General features: G+C 46.1%; 1 protein-coding gene across 1 annotated transcript in view; it reads left to right on the forward strand.

The window, feature by feature from the left end:
* The window catches only part of STYXL2 (serine/threonine/tyrosine interacting like 2), a 161,718-nt gene that overhangs the window by 30,050 nt on the left and 109,186 nt on the right, over nucleotides 1–22,482 (forward strand). Inside the window, exon 2 of the mRNA XM_063956738.1 lies at nucleotides 6,039–6,169. Coding sequence (XP_063812808.1) covers nucleotides 6,060–6,169 — 110 coding nt within the window. The 5' untranslated portion in view covers nucleotides 6,039–6,059. The remainder of the gene's footprint in view (nucleotides 1–6,038; nucleotides 6,170–22,482) is intronic.

Below are 22,482 nucleotides of genomic sequence, written 5' to 3' on the forward strand. Positions count from 1 at the left end.
TGCCTTCGATACTGCCGCTTCCCAGGATGCTTCCTTTGTACGCCGGGTTCTTGTGCCCGCTACAGTGCGTCCCCTCCCATAAGGAACTGCTTTAGGACATCCCCATTGTCCAGACTTGTGGAGCCCAGTGTACCCCGCAGCAGAAAATTAGTTTTATGGTAAGAACTTACCTTTGTTAAAACTCTTTCTGCGAGGTACACTGGGCTCCACAAGGCGCCCACCCTGACGCACTTAACTTCTTTGGGTTGATATGGCATTAGCCGCTGACACTTCTCTTGTCGTGAGAGTGTGGTGTATGTGGCTACTAACCGTTGTCGTCTCTTTTCCTGCTACTGCATTGGGCTGGTTAACTAAACTGAGCTCCTGTGCTGGGAGGCGGGGTGATATAGGAGAGGGCGCTGTGCATTCTGGGAACAGTCAAAGCTTTGAGCCTGTTGGTGCCTCGGATCAAGATCCTACTCTACACCCCCATTGTCCAGACTTGTGGAGCCCAGTGTACCTCGCAGAAAGAGTTTTAACAAGGGTAAGTTCTTACCATAAAACTCATTTTTCGCTCCTTCATGACTCGCACTCGCCATACTAAAGTATGGTGATGCGTTTCAGCTGCAGAGCAGAGGTGCCGCTGTAGAAGTCAGGGACATCTCCACGGTAACCTGCTCCATCAATAACATGAGGGAGAGAAAAGCCCTGTTTTCCGTAAAACAGGGCTTTTCTCTGCTTTAGGAATAGACCCCATAGTCTTCTCGACGCATGTGTCGGTGCAAGAAGAGTGGGGCTGCACAGAGAATGCACACAGTTCCCCTCTCTTAAGGGAATTGCCCCATTCAGGGACACCGACAGTTCCTACTTACCTTGGCCTGGCTTGTTAAAGGTGCCCGGTAGGAGCCTAGGCCAGCTGTTGAGGAGGACAGATGCTCCCACTTGCAGAGTAGCATAGTATATTTCATTGTGTCTTATTTTCTAGAGGGGGTACGCTACAAATCCTGGATTTGGCCACACCCCCTCGGTATAACCCAGGCCCTCCATATGTTTTAATGGCCCAGCTGCAGACCACATTTTGATTTATGGATCTTAGTTCAACCTCACTAATTCCTTTTTTTTAAGGACTGAACAATGCAAACCAGAAATGTTAAAGGGTGGTTAAAGGGTGTCTTGGCCATTCAGACGGCTTTTGCTGGGTGTGCATAAATCAGCAGTTGCGATCTCACTTGCTACTGGAGAGCCCTCTGTGTCCCAGGAGAGCAGCTCAGTCTGTGCGTCTTCTGCGTCATGACCCGATCTGTAACGATGGTATCGAAGTTTCAGCATTTGTACGCCATCAGGCGGAAATCAGTAGGCAGCAGTGGGTGTCCCTATGCTTAGGTTAGCTTCTGCCCATATTACCATATTGTCGCAATTGCGGGCGGCAAAAAAAATAGAAACAGCAGTCGCATCAGCAACCACGTCTGAGTGAGGCCCAACAGATGCATCACTTACATGTGTGACAACCGGTGCGGCTATAGTTCAAAAGGGGGCATGGCTTAGCGGGGCACTGTCAGAAGGGGGCATGGCTTCATGAGATGGTGGCGTGGTTTTTATGCATGTGGGTGTGGCTACACTGCTCGACCCCCGTTTCCGTCACTAAGGGGGTGAGGGAGGTGCTTGATGACCCCGGAGACCTTAGTGCCAACTTCTTCAGGGTGACAGAAGCCGGGCACTGCACGTAATGTTACATTGCAGCACCCTGTCACTGAGAAGGAGCCGACACTTTGGTGACACCCTTCGGCGGGTGACACCCGGGTGTGGGCCGCACCCCCCTCACACCCGTTGTGACGCCACTGAGGCCCAATGAGTCAAAATTACAAGGTAGATTTACTAGCAAGAATGTTTTCGAACACCTTTGGCTTTGACTGACGTATTTACCTCAGCAATAGAATTAAATGCCTCTTATTGTGCATTACATGTCAGCGATTGATTAATGTATTTTTGTTATTGCGTCCGAGGTTTCCATCAGCCCCCACAGTAACTCTGGTTCTTCTACCACCCTCAGGACTGGCGAGCGCGGGCAGGAAAGAGACACAAGCACTTCACTGGCTGTTGTAGAAAAGCATTTTTGTTCAGCAGCTTTTTTTTATAGCTGATACCAGGGGCCGCATAACATTACCATCCACATTGTGTTTGCTGTGCTCTGTGAGGTAAGGTTGCCTTTGGGGATGATTCAGACCGCCGTTCAGTCATCCTGCTCTCTCTGTGCCGCCACTGACAAGTATTTATGAATGCTGATGCTCTATCCTCCGGTTCTCCGACATTCCCTCTACGGTCGTTTGCCAAACATAGAGAGCGGCCCTCGGTGTGACAGAACAGCTTGACTTTATGTCCCATGGCTAGTAATAAGATGCGCCAGAGAGGCCAGGCTCGCACGTCTTTGAAGACTGTCCTTTCTGTCTTCGCACTGGCCCCTCAGATGTCTTGTCGGAGCGCGGCCTTCGGCAGACGTACAGAAGATGGCTGTTAGAAGCCCTAAGGCAGCAGAGGTCCCAGCCAATATGTTATGTCATTGCTGCACATCGCTGACAGGGATAAGGGTGAAGCGAAGCCAAACTTTAAAGTGGGAATGTAAAAGCCCAGCTCAGTCTCAGCAGAGTAACATGTGAGATGTGCGCATCCAAGTTCTCGGTGGAATAAACAGCAACAGGCGAGAGGTAAAGTGCGAAAGTCTTGTCATAGCGGCGCAATACAGAGCTATAAGTATTCATGCCATGCAGAGTATCCAAACGGTGGCACGTACCAGGCCGGGCGTGGGGGGGGGGGGGGCTTAAAATCAACAAACTGTTTTGGACACACCGGAAAGATAAATAAAATATGTCAATTGGATATTAATACTGTACACTATTAAAATAGTTTTGTTGTGGTTTTGTACTGGAAGTGTTATTGGTTCTTACTTTTCACACAGGTCTTTACATTAGTAGGGTCTTAGGGGAAGATGTATCAAGCCTTGGAGAGAGAGAAAAAAAGTGGAAAAGTTGCCCAAAGCAACCAATCAGCATGTAGCTATAATTTTTGTAGCGCTGTTTCTGAAGTGACAGTTAAAGCTGATTGGGTGGTATTCAACTGTTATATCGCACCCGATCTCCCGTCTAAAGTGACGGGAGATCGAGGGGGAATATTCAACTGATTTTTTTTATTGCGCAGAACGCGAACCATAGAGGTGGGGTTTAGCCACGTAAAGCAGGCCTCTTGGCAGGGACAGCTCTTATAGGAACTACTGGTGACAGTTTTTTGCTAAATACAGATAAAATACCATGACGCTTCACCGGGCAACACTGTCACCAATGATATATAGACCTCATACCCTACACAATCCAGTCACTTTTTTAAATTTTTCTCGGACGATGAAAAGAAAGCATTAAATGCCTCTCAGTTTTTGTGGCCCCTAGGCTCTTGCCTACTGCGGTTACTGCTAAATCTGTCCCTGATTCTTTATGAGAGATTGTCAGCAAGTGCCAAATTATTTATTTTATCATAGCAGCCCGCATCAGAACAGCAGACACAACACAATACAACAACCTTATACAGCTGCATTTGACATTAAAATGGATAAAGGGGAAGGGGTCGCCGACTAAAATGTATCACACAGCCTGCTGCTTTGTCTGGTCCGAGGAACTGTGTCCATGCAGTTATCATTTAATGTTAGGAAGCCCCCTGTGAGGCGAGACGTCAGTCTGTGTAAGAGATTTATGAGTAAGACAAGTGTCTGGATACTGGAGTAGGAGGCTGTGTACACATCAGAGATTTCTCTGGTGTAAACAGATGTATATGCATCAGTGTCCGCGGAGTAACCTGGGAGAAAAATACAGATTAATACAAGAATAAATGTTGTATGCATCTTTCTCACAGAGAAATCTGAGCAGAAAGGTTTCTCCCAGATGAATGAGAGTGTGCGACTCCGGGTCTATCAGCCGGACAGCAGACAATAATGTCAAGTTGTTACAGAAAAAACGATAAAATACAGATGAAAGAATCTAGACAAACACGCTCAGAACGGAAACGGAAAATGCGCACAGGGTGGTACAGAAACGTCAGATGTTCTGGCGCAATCATTATTAGAGACTAAAATTCACAGAATTGTTGGTGCCGCACATTGGGGGTCATTACGAGTTGATCGCCCACTAGCAACTTTTTGCTGCGCTGTGATCAGATAGTCACCGCCTATAGGGGAGTGTAAGTGCAAGTGGGCGAACGCTTTTGCAGCCGACGGCACAAAAAAGTTTTATGCAGTTTCTGAGCAGCTCTGGACTTACTCAGCCGCTGCGATCACTTCAGTCTTTTTGGTCCCGGAATTGGCGTCAGACGCCCGCCCTGCAAACGCTTATACACGCCTGTGTTTTTCCAAACACTCCCAGAAAACGGTCAGTTGACACCCATAAACGCCCTCTTTCTGTCAATCTCCTTGCGATCGGCTGTGCGAATGGATTCTTCATTAAATCCATTGCCCAGCACTGATCCTCTTTGTACCCGTACGACGCACCTGCACATGCGCAGTTGTGCCGCGATTTAACCTGATCGCAGTGCTGCAAAAAGTTGCTAGCAAGCGATCGATTCGGAATGACCCCCAATAATCACAAGTGCCACTAGCCTACATTCTTCACAATTGCTTGGTGGCCAGTTCGGGGTAACTTGGGAGACAGCTCTCATTTCCATTTAGGAATAACCTACACTTTTGTGTGATAACAGTGATGTGTATATATACTGTATATATTTTGAGTTACTTTGATTTCTTTTTAATTTAGTTATTTTTGTTTTGCTTGTTTGCTTTTGTTTTTGTTTCTGGTTTGTTGTTTTTGTTTTTGCTATATGTTGAGATATCTAGAGGCTTTCTCAACACAGACTTGCAGGTTAATGTAATAGGGTCTGAGTTTGCCAGAGGTGCGGGATTTTGGCCGTAATTTTTAAGCCACAATCATTTACAAAGCATAAACACGTTGGTTGAATTTTTGGCCAAAATCCCGGACCTCAAAATTTCTCTGCACCCTGGGCAAAACTTAAGCCCTCCGCCCCCCACCACCACCAATACCTACTTTCCTGCTCTACAGATGAAAGTGTGACTTATAAGCTCCACAGCCGCCACTTGCATTAAGTACAACAGCAGTGTCTCGGAGACATCCTGAATTTTGTGATAGGCAGAAACAGTGCCCCAAACCCCCCGCCCACCCCAGATTCTCGCGCCCTAGGCAGCTGCCTAAAGCTGACTAATGGTAGAGCCGGTCTTGCCTCCGCAAACACGTATCCTATTATATTTACCCGTTGGAATTCCTAATTACAAGTAAAACTTATTATAAGCATTGTGTACACTCCTCATAATTATTTTACATCTCTGTGTAAAGAGCAGCACACCACAGCATTACAGGCACGGTTTGCAATAATTCTTTGTTTCAGGTGTTACAAGGGTCATTGGGAAACCCTTTTACTGGATTCCTGCTGCCCAAACTAATAACCCCTAATTGGTGAGCGCAAACTGCTATACTTGCTGTGTTCCTAGGTCTGGGCCCCCTTGTCTCTGGGCCCCATAGAAATGGTAACCCCTGCACCCACTTTAGCTACGACCATGCCTTGGGGCTGGATTAAGAATCTTCTGTTTAGTGCAACCCTGCCCAATGGCGGGTTCAGTTTTTAACGGTATCATTTTGAGACTGCAGTCAGAAGTTGCACTTAGTTATTTCTTAATTTATCTATAAAAGTGTATATATTCTTTACATGCATTAGAGTCAGACATCTTCTGGGCTGATATTGCAGCCTAACGTCACCAGGGTAAGGTGACATACACAGTAAGAGGCAGGTGGTGGTGGTACAAAATGTGCAAATATGTAATTGGTTCCTAGGAAACTGGTTGTTCCTCTCTTTAACTGCAGGGGGTATTTTGCTATTGGGCGCCCATCATGAATCAATTTTTAATCGGGCTTGATCGATGATCTGTGGCTTTGACAAAAAAGGCACAATAGCAAATATACCCCTAAAACAGGTTTACCTTTATTAATGTAAACCTCATTCTCTTCCATCAGGTCCATCGACACCAAATCACCATGGCATCCGGTTCAGACCAGGACAAAGACCAAGTGGTTCCCGAAAAAGATGATGATGATGACGTCCTGGCCGTCCAAGCGCGATATCTGCGCAGCCCATCGCCCAGCAAGTGAGTAATTCACACCAGCGAACTTTGATCTGCAAAAATAACTGGAGTCTGCACTTAGAGGTCCATTTATCAAAAAAAATATTTGCTGCTATTTTCCCGAAAACACCCGTTTTCGGGGGGTGAGCCCCATTAATAAAGTACCCTAGTCCGAAGTCAGTGCGACATACTGCACCTATGAAATAAGAGATAAAGGTGATAAAACGGTCACTGAATAAATCCTTTAATTGAATAAAAAATGTATAAACCCAGAGAATATTCCGGTCAGCCGTTCCTGACAGATTCCCTGTAGTGTAATGAATGACGGAAACTTTTATAAAATGTGCAGAAAACTTTTGGCTAAGGAACGAGTAAGAATTATAGATTAATCTGTGGGATTGCTTATGTATGCAAATAAGATCATGAATATTCAAATAGCCATGAATGTGGTTTAGTGGCATAATTTTGCATGTATAATTCTTATTTGAATATGCTAATTAATGCTGATGTTACATAAGGGGAGAACAGGATATATTTAGACCGTGTTGAATCGGTGACCTATGTGGGAGATTGTTAACCCTTGCGCGGAGTGCGGTCAGTGGGGAGCAGCTCTGTAGTTGAGAAATACCTATGAAATTGTCCACTTGTATCTGGCAAATCTTATCATCGACGAGGGTGTGGCCAGTACTATCGCTGCCGGTAACCACATGAGAGAGACGGCCAGGTTTCACCGTTAGTAATCGAGGGGGAGAAGTGGACAGGTAGAGATGTTGCCCATAGCAACCAACCTCATTCTGCAATAGCTGTTATTTTATAGACTGCACTAGATAAATAACAGCTACTAGCTACGGCCAGTGCCATAACTAGACATTATAGCGCTATGTGCAAGAAACAGCATCGGCGCCCCCCCCCCCCATATTCAGGTAGAGTCCCCTTTAACACATTACGGCAGTTAGAGTTCCCTTGTACACAGTACGCCAGGTAGAGCTCCGTTTAACACAGTATGGCAGGTAGAGCTTCCTTTTACACAGTACGGCAGGTAGAGTTCCCTTTTACATAGTACGGCAGTTAGATGCCCCTATTACACAGTAAGGCATTATAGTCCCCCTTTTACACAGTACAGCAGATAGATTCCCATTTTACACAGTACGGCAGTTAGAGTCCCCTTTTACACAGTACGACAGTTAGAGCTCCCTTTTACACAGTACGGCAGGTAGAGCTCCCTTTTACACAGTACGACAGTTAGAGCTCCCTTTTACACAGTACGGCAGGTAGAGCCCCCTTTTACACAGTACGGCAGTTAGAGTCCCCCTTTTACACAGTACGACAGTTAGGTTCCCCTTTTTCACAGTACGGCAGGTAGAGTCCCCTTTTTACACATTACAGCAGCGAGTCCCCTTTTTGCACATTACGGCAGGGAGAGACCCCCCCCTCCCCCCCCCCCCCGTTCCCTTCTTCCCCTAGACTGTGACTGAAGGCACTGACCTGGACTGGGTGGGGGTACAGTCACTGCCTCAGGTGCCCATGCAGTATAGTGCAGTGCTGCACCTGCTGCTGCTGGGATGTCTGATCAGCGTTGCTGCTGCTTGCTGGACCTGTCCTCGTGTTAACTTCTCTGCTCTCTCCCCCCCTGCCAGAACGCCGTAGACACTGTGGGCAGAGGGAGGGGGCGGAGTATGCGTGTGTACAGCTGCAGCGCTTCCCGGCTCTTTACAAATACTTAAAAATTTTTCCAAATGACAGGGAGAGCACCAAGCATGTGCCCCCACCACTGAATCCGCCGCTGCCGTATTGTATACAGCTACCACTGCTGTCTGCACATCGGACTGGAATCTCACTCTGCACAGCGCTAGTTACGGCCCTGGCTACAGCTTCGCCATCTGTCCCCGTTTGATACATCTCTCCCAAGTCCTTCATTTGCTCTTTTAGGGGTCTATTCACAAAGCAGCGAAAAGGGTGAAGAAGTGAGCCAGTGGAAAAGTTGCCCATTGCGCAAGGTCCTGACCACGCCTCCCGATTCCCCGCCCCTTTTCAACCACGGCAGCTCCTGACTCCCTAGAGTGGAAAGTTGGGAGGTATGGAGAGTAATGCTCCCTATCTGCCGATAAAAGTGTAAACACGAGGAGGCATCAGTGCTTTCGGGACCACCTGTTATAGTGTAAAATAAATAACACATATTGCACAGCACTCTGTCTGGTATAGATATTAGAGGGGGGGGGGGCTACATTTACTGCATAACCCTGTCTGCCAGATGAGACCATCGAAACCACATGGAGTTTATCACCTATCTAGTCTATCACCTCTTTATTTTTAAAATATTCAGCGGTGGTCAGGGGTGACGTATAGAGGGGGTACTAAATACTCGGGTTCGGGCTTATCTGTGTGACCCGGGCCAGATGTGGGGGAGGAGACATGCCCCCCTCCGCAGTTTGCAGTTGATTATTTCACCACACTCGGGGCCGTTGAGAGCCACACTGGGCCACGGTAAAGGCCTGGGGGCGTGGCTTTTTAAGTGGGCGTGACTATTTCCTTAGTATAAATATAAGTGAATAATAAAATAATTGTGGGGCCGCCAAGCGTGCTCCATTAGAGGGGATGCCATTTTAATATAGGGGGGGGGGGGCTTTTTAACATAGGGGTGCTGGTGGGAGGAAACCCGCTTCCTACATTACTTGATCTGGAAGCGGGTCTCTCCTCCTCGAACAGCTCCATCTTCCCAGTGATATTTGAGAAGATGACGCTGGCCACTAGAGAGCAAAGACTTCCTATGATTTCTATGTGCGTTTCCATCTTCCAGAAGATATCACCGGGTGGATGGCACCGTCGCCTGCCGGCCAGAGTACTTATGTCCTTGGGGGGGAGGTCAGCGGACCCGGGCCCCTCCAGCAGCCTGGGCCCGGGTAATTTATACCTGCTCCCCCTGCCTCTCGGCACCACTTGCCACACTCACCTGTATCTTCCGAGCCAGCCATATGTCTTGGCAGCCCCGATAGGAGTTTGCCATGTGATCTGCCAAACCACTGCTTTATGAGAGTCCCAACGAGATCTCCAAACTGCGGCGTTGCTTTGAGACTTTGCTAGTAGCATTGAGGGTATTTGTGGGTTTTCTTTAAATTGCAAACTGCTCCTTAGAGTTTACTACTACAGATTTACTATCAGCCAGAACCATTCGGATATCTCAGGCTTAATGGTTACTGAGTGCAGGAAACTGTGAGCCTCATACAGAGATGGACGCAGGTCGCTCAGAAGATGCGCATTTGGACTTGTGTAAATAGAATGCCAGCTTCTGTGATCGGCTGCTACATCTGATGACGCAATATCGGATCCCTCTGCAGGACTATCGGTCATCTGTATAACCCTCAGGATACTCAAGGAATTCACGCAGCTGAAGTTACTCAGGACGGCCGATGTTTTCATGCAGCCGTTTCCAGGGAAGCTGCGTCAGAAGATGCACACACTGGTCCAGACACAAGGCGCAGAACCAGTGACACGCTGGACCATACATGTCGACATCCTGGCTGCTCTCTCCGGGAGAGAGCAGCCAGGTCGGCTCAGCAGGGGAGCGGGGCAGGGCTATGATGTGCATAGGGGGCGGGGTGGAGGCGGAGCAAGGGTGGAACAGGGGCGGGGTTATCGTGGTACATCATTTAAGCCATGCCCCCTGCTCTGTAATGCCGTGATTACTGGGATTATACAGCAGGGGGCGTGGCTATGATGAGGCGATTCAGCAAGAATCGCATCATCGACTGCCCGGACCGCCCACTTTACTCACTAAGGGGGCGGCCGGGCAGAGGGGACTTGAAAAATCGGGAGACTTGCCTGCTCTTCCGGGAGGCCGGGAGGGTCAGACGATTTTCGAGAGCATCCCGCCCATTCCGGGAGAGTAGGCAAGTATGCGCTGGACAGAATCCAATGACTTAAGATGCTGCAATTGGGTGTCCACAACCAGAGGCAGCATTCGCTTAATAATGCAGACACAACTGCAACAAAAGACCCTGCCGTGCCAATGTCCAAGTCTGAATTGGACCCTACTGTATGTCTAAACTGAAGTTTATGGGGAGAGATGAAGGTACCGTACAATTACAATAGCACTGTATAGCTCTGCTCCAGGACCACAACTTAACCAGTATTCTGCAGCAGGAGTATATTCAAATCTGTGTATTATATTGCCCCCTAGTGGTAACAGAATAATTAGATGCAAATTCTGCACATTCTGTATATAGGCCCTCATTCCGAGTTGTTCGCTCGGTATTTTTCATCGCATCGCAGTGAAAATCCGCTTAGTACGCATGCGCAATGTTCGCACTGCGACTGCGCCAAGTAACTTTACTATGAAGAAAGTATTTTTACTCACGGCTTTTTCTTCGCTCCGGCGATCGTAATGTGATTGACAGGAAATGGGTGTTACTGGGCGGAAACACTGCGTTTCAGGGGCGTGTGGCTGAAAACGCTACCGTTTCCGGAAAAAACGCAGGAGTGGCCGGAGAAACGGTGGGAGTGCCTGGGCGAACGCTGGGTGTGTTTGTGACGTCAACCAGGAACGACAAGCACTGAAATGATCGCACAGGCAGAGTAAGTCTGGAGCTACTCTGAAACTGCTAAGTAGTTAGTAATCGCATTATTGCGAATACATCGGTCGCAATTTTAAGAAGCTAAGATTCACTCCCAGTAGGCGGCGGCTTAGCGTGTGTAACTCTGCTAAATTCGCCTTGCGACCGATCAACTCGGAATGAGGGCCATAAATGGATACAAATGTAGTTTATTTATGTATAGCAGAGAAACAAAATGTATGTAACAGAAGGATGACATTTGAATTGGATAAAACAAGGTACCTGACCGAGGTCATAATGTTATTTTATTCAGTTGTTAGAAGTAATCTTGTCCATAAAGCTTATACATGCATATATACAATATTGTCTATTTTGTTTTGCTCAGTTATTTTTATTTTAACCCAAAATTCACAAAAAAACATTACTGTGGTGAATATTAAGTCAGAGACATATTCTAACCATGAAGGTAAAAGCACAGTTGCCTACTGGGTGCGTACTTACCTGCAGGGTGATGTCAGGGAGGCTGGGGTGCGCTGACCCAATTGGTATCTTCATAGATATTGCCCGGCCCACATGGTGATGCAAATGCCGCCGTCGTATCCATTGGAGTGCTGATACCTTATTGTCCAGCAGGCCTTGTGCCGTTTTGTGTTGGAGATATACAGCGCCTCTGTTGATAATGAATTGTTGGCATGAAAATCTAAAAGAGGAGGAGGACACCATTAAGTGATGGATGGAAGGTGTGTGTAGTGGTAAGAGCTGGTGTAGGGCAGTATGGAGGGTGGTGTCACTGCCACCTCTGCCCAGGGTGCTGGACCAAGGGGTGTAACATGGCTGCAAATTCCCTGGTCTACGAATACACTTTCTGCTCCCTCTACATGGACTTCTTCAGGACTGGACTTCTGCAGAGTGTCTTGCAAGCTGTTCTCAACTTTTGGTCTAAGGTCATTAAAAGGAATCAACATGGGTTTATGAAGGACAGATCCTGTCAAACCAACTTACTTGGCTTTTATGAAACAGTAAGCGCAAACCTAGATCAGGGTAAAGAGGTGGATGTAATCTTTTTAAATTTTGCCAAAGCATTCGACACTGTACCACACATGAGACTTATCTACAAGCTACAAGAAACAGGGCTAGGAAGCACAATATGCACTTGGGTCAAAAACTGGTTAGATAATAGGGAGCAGCGCGTTGTGGTTAATGGATCTTTTTCAAATTGGACTGAAGTGCTAAGTGGTGTGCCGCAAGGCTCAGTATTAGGACCGCTATTGTTCAATATTTTAATTAACGACCTAACAGTAGGTCTAGAGAGCATGGTGTCAATTTTTGCAGATGATACCAAATTCTGTAAAGTTATAAATGCGGAGGGGGATGCTGAGTCGCTTCAGAACGACTTAGTTAAATTAGAAGCTTGGGCAGCAAAATGGAGAATGCGCTTCAATACAGACAAGTGTAAGGTAATGCACTGTGGTAACAAGAACAAAAATAACACCTACCTACTAAATGGGGTAAAATTAGGGGATTCTGTACTGGAAAAGGACTTGGGTGTCCTCATAGATAGCAAACTAAGCAGCAGTACCCAAAGTAGGACTGCAGCAAAGAAGGCTAATAAGATATTAGCATGCATAAAACGGGGAATTGATGCTAGGGATGAGAGTATTATACTCCCGTTATATAAATCACTTTTGAGGCCACACCTTGAATACTGTGTACAATTCTGGGCACCATACTACAAAAAGGATAACCTGGAGCTAGAAAAGGTTCAGAGGCGGGCGACCAAACTAATTAAGGGTATGGAGACGCTGGAATACGAGGAAAGGCTTGCAAGACTAGGCATGTTTACACTGGAAAAGAGGAGATTAAGCGGGGACACGATCAGCATCTACAAATATATAAGGGGATAATATACAGATCTTGCGCAGGACCTGTTTTTGGTTAGATCAACACAGAGAACTCGTGGACACTCGCTCAGGTTAGAGGAGAGGAGATTCCGCACAATACGGCGTAAAGGCTTTTTTACGGTAAGGACGATACGTGTTTGGAATTCCCTGCCTGAGGGAGTTGTAATGGCGGAATCTGTCAACACCTTTAAGAATGGGTTAGATAAATTCCTAATGAATAAGGATATCCACGGTTACGGGGCATAGTCACGCACTATGGTTATTATAAAAAAAGAGGGGTAAAACGTAACGGCAGTCATCAACTTCAGTCAAAATTTTATATAAAATAATCCTTCATAGGAGAACACAAATAGGTTGAACTCGATGGACAATTGTCTTTTTTCAACCTTAGATACTATGTTACTATGTAAGTTTGAACTTGGTAGAAGGAATGGTGGTGCAGGTGCGCCTGGATGGAAGATGCATCATAAACACATCACAACCATCTCTATAACATTTGTCTAACAGGTGATTCAAAGAACATACTGCCCTTTCTGCTAGTCCATTGGACTGTGGATAGCCAGGACTGGTCTTAACAGAATTGTAGGCCCTGGGCAAAGCAATGCAATGGGGCCCCACACACCCATCCATGGTAAGCAATTAAATAAACAATCATTAACATGCTCCTGCTGCAGTCCTGAACAGTCTCTCCACATGCTTCCATACAGCGAATGGCTGTGTGCACTCTGATTGGTGGATAGCTCCAGTCATACACCAATCTGCACGATGACAGTCACTCACCGTCTGGCTGGAAGGCAGGTAGAGAATACTTCCTCACCACTCTGATTGTGTCACCACTACCCATCCCTGCTCAAAGGCCCCTAGAACTGCTGGTGACATGTGAGATGTCCCGTTCACGGATGAAAGTCTGGAGTTCACCACTCATGAACTGCATGGATTGTCAGTAAGTAGTCTGGTTAGTATGCCATGTGCAAAAAAGTGTCTTTTCATTTTGCTAATGACTTTGGCACTTGTTAGTGGAAAGCAAATCTATCTAGAACCAGCTGGAATATGAATCCACTAACACAAGGTGCTCTTTCCCCTTCCAATCAAAGAGATCTGAAGCAACAATGGACCAAGAGAGGTCAGGAAGCTCATGGAGAGTTTACATCTCCTTGGCATAATGGGCACATAAAGCATTGCAGGGGCACAGGCAGAGACAATCCGCTCAATGTCTTTAACCATAAAGGACCAAAACAGGGCATGCTAAGCCCGCCGTATGTTGGCCTCATGCTCGGGGTGCCCCTGGTGGGTCTGCTGAGCATAGAAACTTTGAAGGGCATAACTTATCATGAAATGCTGACCGTGCAGGAGGAGGTTTAATTCATCGCGGAAGTCGAAGAAAGACTTGAGTTCACAACACAGTTTCTTGGAGAAAGAAGGCCTGCCGTGCAGGATACATGAGGCAGCCATTGGCAGAGGTCATCCCTTAATGTGGCACCACAGAGCTCTTCCATGGACCTGGCAGAGAAGACATCGAACTCCATGATATCCAGCATCAGGGACACCTGAGTCCGGGAGAAGAGCATGTGATAAGGTGTGAGCAACATGGAGGTCATTTCCACATTTGCACACCACATCCAGATGGTAGCTTTGGATAATTTGGGTATTCATTGCAACTCTGGAAAAGTTCATTGCCATTGCATATGCCATAGAGCCTATGGATGAAGGCTTATCTGCCCACAGGTGTCATGAACGTGGTGACCATGGATGATACCTTGTCCAGCGTGATCTGCCTGAATCCACCTTTGACATCCAAAGTGGTAAATGTCTTTGCATTTGGCATATCAGCTGTCACTTGCTCCACAGTCCTGAGTGGGTGATGTGGTCTCATCAGAGCTATGTTCAGATGCTCAGGGTCAATGCCGATTACGTACCGAAACATCTATTTTACTACAGCATCCATAGCCGACACCCCGGTGTTGCTTCTATCAATGGAGCAATGATGCCCATTGCTGTCATGTGATTTAACTCTGCTATAACTTTGTCCGTCGTGATCAGAGTCTGGGAGCACACACTGTGGGAGAAACAGTCTCATCTAAACACGTTATAGGTGACTGTGAGTTTTCCGGTGGTATTACAATTGAACAGATCAGCAAAGTCTTTTAACTCTGAAGCATCCTGTCCCACGACAATGACACACACATGAGACAGCACTTATGCTGTCGGAAACCTAGGAGCGGTTTGTCATTACTGCCCACTATATGAAACGGCATGTGGAAGTTTGTGGATTGCACTGTGGCTACGCCCATGATCTTGATTACCTGACCACCGGAAGCAACTAAATTCACAGTGTGAGAACAATCAATAGCTGTTTTGGGGTATTTGCACTGGAGGAGTTTAAAGGTTGATGGCAATATCTGTCTCCTTATCTATTATGGTGGTAAATATTTCACCCTTTTCTGCACTGAGGTCAAAACTCTCGCAGTGGATACCGGTGTCTCCGGTGTTTTCTGGAGGAGCATCTACAGTGAGAACTTGGTGCGGCAGACTGCTGGACCGTGCAGTATAAGGTTGTCTGTCATCAGCTCTAGCCTTGGACCTGCACCAGCATACAAAATAATTTTGTTCGCCACAAGCATTGCAGCTTTTATTGAAAGCTGGACAATTGTGGCATTTGTGTGAATATCGACCGCTGCAATTCAAATGGCGTGTATGTAGCTGCACACGTTGCTGGAGGTCGCATATAGATTGTCTTTTCATCTCCATTGCAGTTTCATGGGACTGCTCATGCAGCATGCATATGCATATAGCAGTGTCCAGTGTTAATTCCTTCTCACTTCTACGTGAGCACGAGTTACATCATTATAAATCCCACACACAATCCTGTCCCTGATAAGCTCACATTCTAATGCACCATAATCACAGTTCGTTGCTAGTAGTTACAATCTGGCAGCATATGACTGGATACCCTCAGAGGCTCTCCACAACATTGTTAAAAGTATGTCTGTCCATTCTAAAAAAAATTACTCGTAAGCTTAGCTCCTAAAACTTTTTGATTTGTATTTCTGGACCCTCCTGATCTTCCCCCTCCTTATGAAAAGCCTTAGCCCCAGCTAGGTTGAGCAAGTTATATGCCTGTACCTTTTTTGATTTGTCTGAGAGCCCGGTACAGCAGCATTTGCACCATTCTTTCTTGAACATGAGCCATGCGACCGCAATGGCGCCATTGAAAACCAGCGGATCTATGCATCAGAAACCTTGTGCCATCACTGCCAGACTTCTGACACCATGTAAAGTGGTCTGTGTGCAAATCACCACAGGACTTTGAAGAGCTGCAGAAGTGTGTCTTTACTCACTGCAATCATGCTGAACAATGACTGCAGAGGCACTTCCTGTATAACAAACACTTCCTATATGACAAAAGTGGATGGCAACAATGCATCTTCCGCCCATCCACATACAGCAAACATCTACATATAGTGAAGGAGCAGGGTCCCACAGCAGCACATAGTATATCAGGAGAGAAGCGATGTGTTAGAACAGGGCAGTATGTGACAGGGGCAGTGACATGATGTGAGGAGAGGAATAGAGGCAGCTGGAGATTACAGTCTGAGAGTTATATAGAGGAAGGCACAGGGTCCCTAGCAGCACAGAATGAGGTAACTGTCACATGGATATAGAAAGATTATAGTTGTAAACGTACCTCTAGCTCTATATGATATGAGGCTCATACATTTAACTTTTTGTTCAGGGATACAAAGAAAGTCACATAATCCTGAAAGAAAAATATTCCCATTGTTATTGCACTATTCACTGAAGGTTGCGGTGCTTCGTATTCTGATTTGTATTCACTTTAATTGGATCACATTTTATAAGCAGTTTTTTATGTTTTAAGGTTTTGAGCTGAATGGTTTTTGTACAAGGATTTGTAACCTGTCTATAAAGAGAAGGCAAACTCTTTTATTCCTGGAGGAAGAGACGGTGGTCTCTGAATATATTCCGAGCGTCCTGCTGATTTGTCCGCCTTTATATTGTCTGGTTTATCATACTCCGTGCATTGCGGAGATGCATTTTCTGCAGTAGTTTATTTCTCTGGGACATAGAGATCTGTAACCAGGGATAATAATGGGCTTTGCGAGTGAGCAGCCGGATCAGCCTGTATACCAGCACTACAAACATGCGCCCCCTGTATATTTATTCTCCGTAATTACATTTCAATCTCATGGCTCATCCTGAACTGCCTGTCGCCTGTGTTTATAGAAGTATTATCCTTATGTTTCTGTATATTTATACTTCTATATTCAGGGCACTGTCTGTTATCACTGGCATAATAAAACAAAATCACAGTGTATGTGCAAATCAGCGCTGATGGTGTCGGATTCGGCGGGAACAGTTAATGTTGCATCTGAGTCCTGTGGGGAGGAAAGGGGGGGGGGGGGGGGGAGGTAACAATTGACAATGTATTGGAAATAGTTTTCTGTAAGTCCTTTCACTGGACTGCAAACAATAATTCTAAACATAATAAGAGGTGCTACCAAGCTGAGATTTGTAGTGTCACGCAAAAAAAAAGAAGAAGAGAAAATGAAGGTGCACACTCTAAGTACTAAGAATGTTGCTAATCAGAACAATCATACTAAACTCTGTAATTTAACATGGAGTAAAAGTTAACATGGTGTTCTTATTACTGAGAGTGTGCACCTGCATTTTCTCCTTTTTTTCTGTGTGGTACTACAAGTCTCAGCATAGTAGCACATCTTATTATGTTTAAAATTAGGGTGCGCAGTCTAGCCCCCCTCCCCACCTACATATATTCTATATTCTATATTGTGTACATGTGTGTACACTTGCAGGCGGAGACTCTTTCAGCTTGGACTAGCACCCCACCCACCTGTACTTGGGTGTTTTTAATTAGTATAGGTTCCTTGCATTTGCAGACTACATATTGGAATAGGCACTATGAATGGTAAATGCTGGATACATTTATATAATATGTCAGTATTAGGAATGGGTTTGGGGCCCCCTGGGTTGGTGTGGCCAGGCTGGATCGGGGCATCATTATTGTAACACTTAATGTAACACTTTTTAGCATGCAATTTGCTTTTTACTTACGTAACACTTTATAACACCTTAATTGCTACTTCTCACGTATGTAACACTTGCAGCACTCAGCTGCTACTTTTTATTAATGTAACACCTTAAGCCTTAAACTGCTACTTCTTACTACTGTGATGCCTTGGGGCGGTTGGGTTGTGCTGGGCCGGGAGGGCCCGCGTTCTAGACTTGAACCTTAGGAATGTTAGGAAACTACCTGATAAGGTCACATGGTCGTGGTAGGTGGGCCCATATGTTTGGCCAAAATTATGCTAAGAACCTCAATTTTACTGCTTGTTAAATTGGAGAGTTTATTATAATTGTTCTGAGTAGCAGTGTTCTTAGTGTTTAGAGTGTGCACCTGCATTTTCTCTTTTCTAAGTGTGTGCATGTACATGTGCTTAGGGTAGACTAGATGGGCCAAGTGGTTCTTATCTGCTGTCAGATTCTATGTTTCTAGTGAATAGCCCCATCCCAATCACCGCCCGGGAGCACACAGTACATTTTGAGAACACTTCTGAGGCCATGCATCTCAGTCAGTACTGTGATTGTGCACACACACTCTGGTTGCAGATGTAGTAGGAAAAAATAGCTCAACTGCACCCGAATCACACTCACAAGGGCCAGTATTTATTAAAATCCGAGTTTGGCCGATTTGTGTTTTGTTTTTTCTAAGTCCCAATCCGCGAATTCACTAAGCACAAATCTCGGCAGTGTTTGGACTATTCGTAATGGTTTGAATGACAACGTTCACAAATACGAATGAATAGACCATCGGTCAAATGCGGCTGTTATTTCATAGAATACGGGAATTCACTATTCATTCGTATTTGGGTGTTAGTCTCTGAGGGCTCAAGTGCGGGTCTATTCTTTTCCGAATCGTTAAAAAAAGCAGCAAAAAAATAGACCTGCTTTTTCCAGTCGAGTTTGGATAACCATGCACGGATCAGTGAGATCTGTGCATGGTTATCTATGGGAAAGGGTGTGTTTAGTGTAAAAACAGAAAAAAAAATTGCGTGGGGTCCCCCCTCCTAAGCATAACCAGCCTCGGGCTCTTTGAGCCGGTCCTGGTTGACAAAATATGGGGGGGAAATTACAGGGGTTCCCCCATATTTCAACAACCAGCACCGGGCTCTGCGCCAGGTCCTGGTTCCAAAAATACGGGGGACAAAAAGCGTAGGGGTCCCCCGTATTTTTAAAACCAGCACCGGGCTCCACTAGCCAGGTACATAATGCCACAGCCGGGGGACACTTTTATAGTGGTCCCTGCGGCCTTGGCATTACATACCCAACTAGTCACCCCTGGTCGGGTACCCTGGAGGAGTGGGAACCCCTTAAATCAAGGGGTCCCCCCCTCCAGCCACCCAAGGGCCAGGGGTGAAGCCCGAGGCTGTCCCCCCCATCCAAGGGCGGCGGATGGGGGGCTGATAGCCTTGTTTACAAAATGTGAATATTGTTTTTAGTAGCAGTACTACAAGTCCCAGCAAGCCTCCCCCGCAAGCTGGTACTTGGAGAACCACAAGTACCAGCATGCGGTGGAACACCGGGCCCGCTGGTACCTGTAGTACTACTACTAAAAAAATACCCCCAAAAAAACAGGACACACACACCGTGAAAGTATAAGTTTATTACATACATGCACACCTCCATACATACATACTTACCTATGTTCCCACGAGGCTCGGTCCTCTTCTCCATGTAGAATCCTTGGAGTACCTGTGAAAAAAATTATACTCACATAATCCAGTGTAGAATCAGACCTTTGTATAATCCACGTACTTGGCAGAATAATAAAACGGAAACCCGACCACGCACTGAAAGGGGCCCCATGTTTACACATGGGACCCCTTTCCCCGACTGCCAGGACCCCCCCTGACTCGTGTCAAAGAGGGTCCCTTCAGCCAATCAGGGAGCGCCACGTCGTGGCACTTTCCTGATTGGCTGTGTGCTCCTGTAGTGTCTGTGAGGCAGCACACGGCACAGATACAATGTAGCGCCTATGCGCTCCATTGTAGCCAATGGTGGGAACTTTGCGGTCAGCGGTTGACCGAAAGTAACCTCACCGCTGACCGCAAAGTTCCCACCATTGTGTGTGTCCTGTTTTTTTGGGGGTATTTTTTTAGTACTGTAGTAGTACTACAGGTACCAGCGGGCCCGGTTTTCCACTGCATGCTGGTACTTGTGGTTCTCCAAGTACCAGCTTGCGGGGGAGGCTTGCTGGGACTTGTAGTACTGCTACAAAAAACAATATTCACATTTTGTAAACAAGGCTATCAGCCTCCCATCCGCCGCCCTTGGATGGGGGGACAGCCTTGGGCTTCACCCTTGGCCCTTGGGTGGCTGGAGGGGGGGACCCCTTGATTTAAGGGGTTCCCACTCCTCCAGGGTACCCCGGCCAGGGGTGACTAGTTGGGTATGTAATACCAGGGCCGCAGGGACCACTATAAAAGTGTCCCCCGGCTGTGGCATTATGTACCTGGCTAGTGGAGCCCGGTGCTGGTTTTAAAAATACGGGGGACCCCTACGCTTTTTGTCCCCAGTATTTTTGGAACCAGGACCTGGCGCAGAGCCCGGTGCTGGTTGTTGAAATATGGGGGAACCCCTGTCATTTTCCCCCCCATATTTTGTCAACCAGAACCGGCTCAAAGAGCCCGAGGCTGGTTATGCTTAGGAGGGCGGACCCCACACAATTTTTTCTAACTTTTTTAAGACTTTAATGAACTTTTTAAGGTACACAATGAAGCCCTGCACGGATCTCACATATCCGGCCGGGATTCCTTGTGTTTTGTCTGGCAGTGTTTTACTCATCACTCCCGTAAAACACTGCCTGATATTACGAATCACTTCGACATCGGAAAAAACCAATGTGCAAAACTCGGCAGCTTAGTGAATGACCGTATCAGGATTCAAAAAGTTGCAGTAAAATGCACCCGATACCAGTCGAGATCAAACACCCTTCAAAACGGCAAAAACACGAATATTAGTAAATAAACCCCAAGGTGTCACGTTGACGTGGCTGCAAATACAAATTTTGCCTTTTTTCCCTCCACAACTTGTGCTTTCTGTAAATGTACATGTGCACCAGAGAGCATCCGTTCCTATGCCATCCCATTGGGGTGGGGGTGGCGGAGCGAGAGTTTGAAGTTAATGTACGTACAGTACAGATGTGTCCTGCAAAATCCATCCCATGTAAGCCGCACAATAGGCGCATACGCATCGTTAGGAGGCAGATCACTTGCAATTGTTTGACCCTTACTGCAAACTATGAACTGATAATGATGACGACCGGCAGCCACTCTGATTGGCTGAATGCAACTTATTCCCTGCCAATTATGCCAGTATAGTAATGTGGCTGCTGTAATCTATCCGCAATAATATAGTGATATTTGCAATTGGTCTACTGCAATAAGGTATATTTCAGATGATATTTTAAGGGGAAGGCGAGAGTGTATTGATTTAAACATCAGTTTTTATTTTGTATTTGCGTCTTAGTTTTATTTCATTTTTTTACCAACCAATCAGCTCCTCACTGCACTGTCACAGGCTGTTTGAAAAAGGACAGGAGCTGATTGGCCGGTATTTTATCTCTCTCCAAGCTTTAATACATATGCCCCAGCTCCAGGAAACTTGTCTGGGGTGGTCGGGAGCCTACTGGCCGTTCCGAGAGAACAGGCCCTTAGACACAAACGTGTGCTGAAACTTGTGAAGAAATATGTGAGCAGAAATACATGTGTAAAACATGTCGGGAAGCAATACCCTTGGCTGGAAGGTGCCTGCTGCGTATTCTTAATAATTTAGGGCACATTTATATATACTATAGAAAACAAGAGCTGTAATTATTGCTGCATGTGATGCTGTATTTAGTGGAGTGCAAATGAGAATCTTATTTCAGCAGCACTTCCCTCTCCTGGAATAGCATGCACCAGCACAACGTGTCCACCAGATGGAGCAAGTGGGTCTGTAGTTGTGCCTAGGATAAATTCTGAGATCACAGCCAGATTTATCCCCTGCTGGGGTAAGTTGCAGAGGGTAACACATTGCTGTCTGGGAATCCTTCACAAGTCTGAATTCCTTCCAAACGATAGAGCAGACTTAGCGCTGTAATGAAGTTACTGTCTCGCTCCCTGTGCAGGAATAAAACAGGAGGTGGGAAGATCTGCAGAATGTGATGCATTAAAAATGACAGATATTTAGGAGTACAGCGGATAAGCAGAAGCAGAATAATTGGTGTTGTATCAATGTCACTTGTAATGGAAGCTGACACTGACAGGGAGAGCATTGGAACATAAAAGACTGACTGTTCTTGGAATGAAGTATAAGCAACCACCAGTGACATCATTATGCCGCAAGCGCGGTGAAGGGTCATATGTTATAAAACCAATCATTGCTATCTGCACTGTAAAGAGTTATTAATATCAATATTACATATATTTCACATTTATATTTACATGTCACATTGTGGAGAACCAGAACTTCTACGGTTAGTGCGGATAAAATGTGGCGCAAAGTATAATTTCTGCAGGATTTGTTGGAACCCTGCAATCATTTCTGTAGGATTTGTTGGAACCCTGCAGCGGTTACGGTGGATTTCCTTCTGTAGCTTATTATTCCCTGCGCTGTATAAACAGTAGGCATCTGTGCTACTATCACCCGTCAGCTGTATCACTAGTCAGTCGCCTAGCAGACGACACGTCATGTAATGACACAAGTCTGATGTACAGGACTCCCGTTACCGTGTAATACTGTATAGCGGTGGGAAAGACTGGATGAGAATATGCCTTTAATTATATCAATGCAGCATACATTCAGGTAA

Source organism: Pseudophryne corroboree, chromosome 2 (assembly GCF_028390025.1).
Source record: "Pseudophryne corroboree isolate aPseCor3 chromosome 2, aPseCor3.hap2, whole genome shotgun sequence".
NCBI lineage: Eukaryota > Metazoa > Chordata > Amphibia > Anura > Myobatrachidae > Pseudophryne > Pseudophryne corroboree.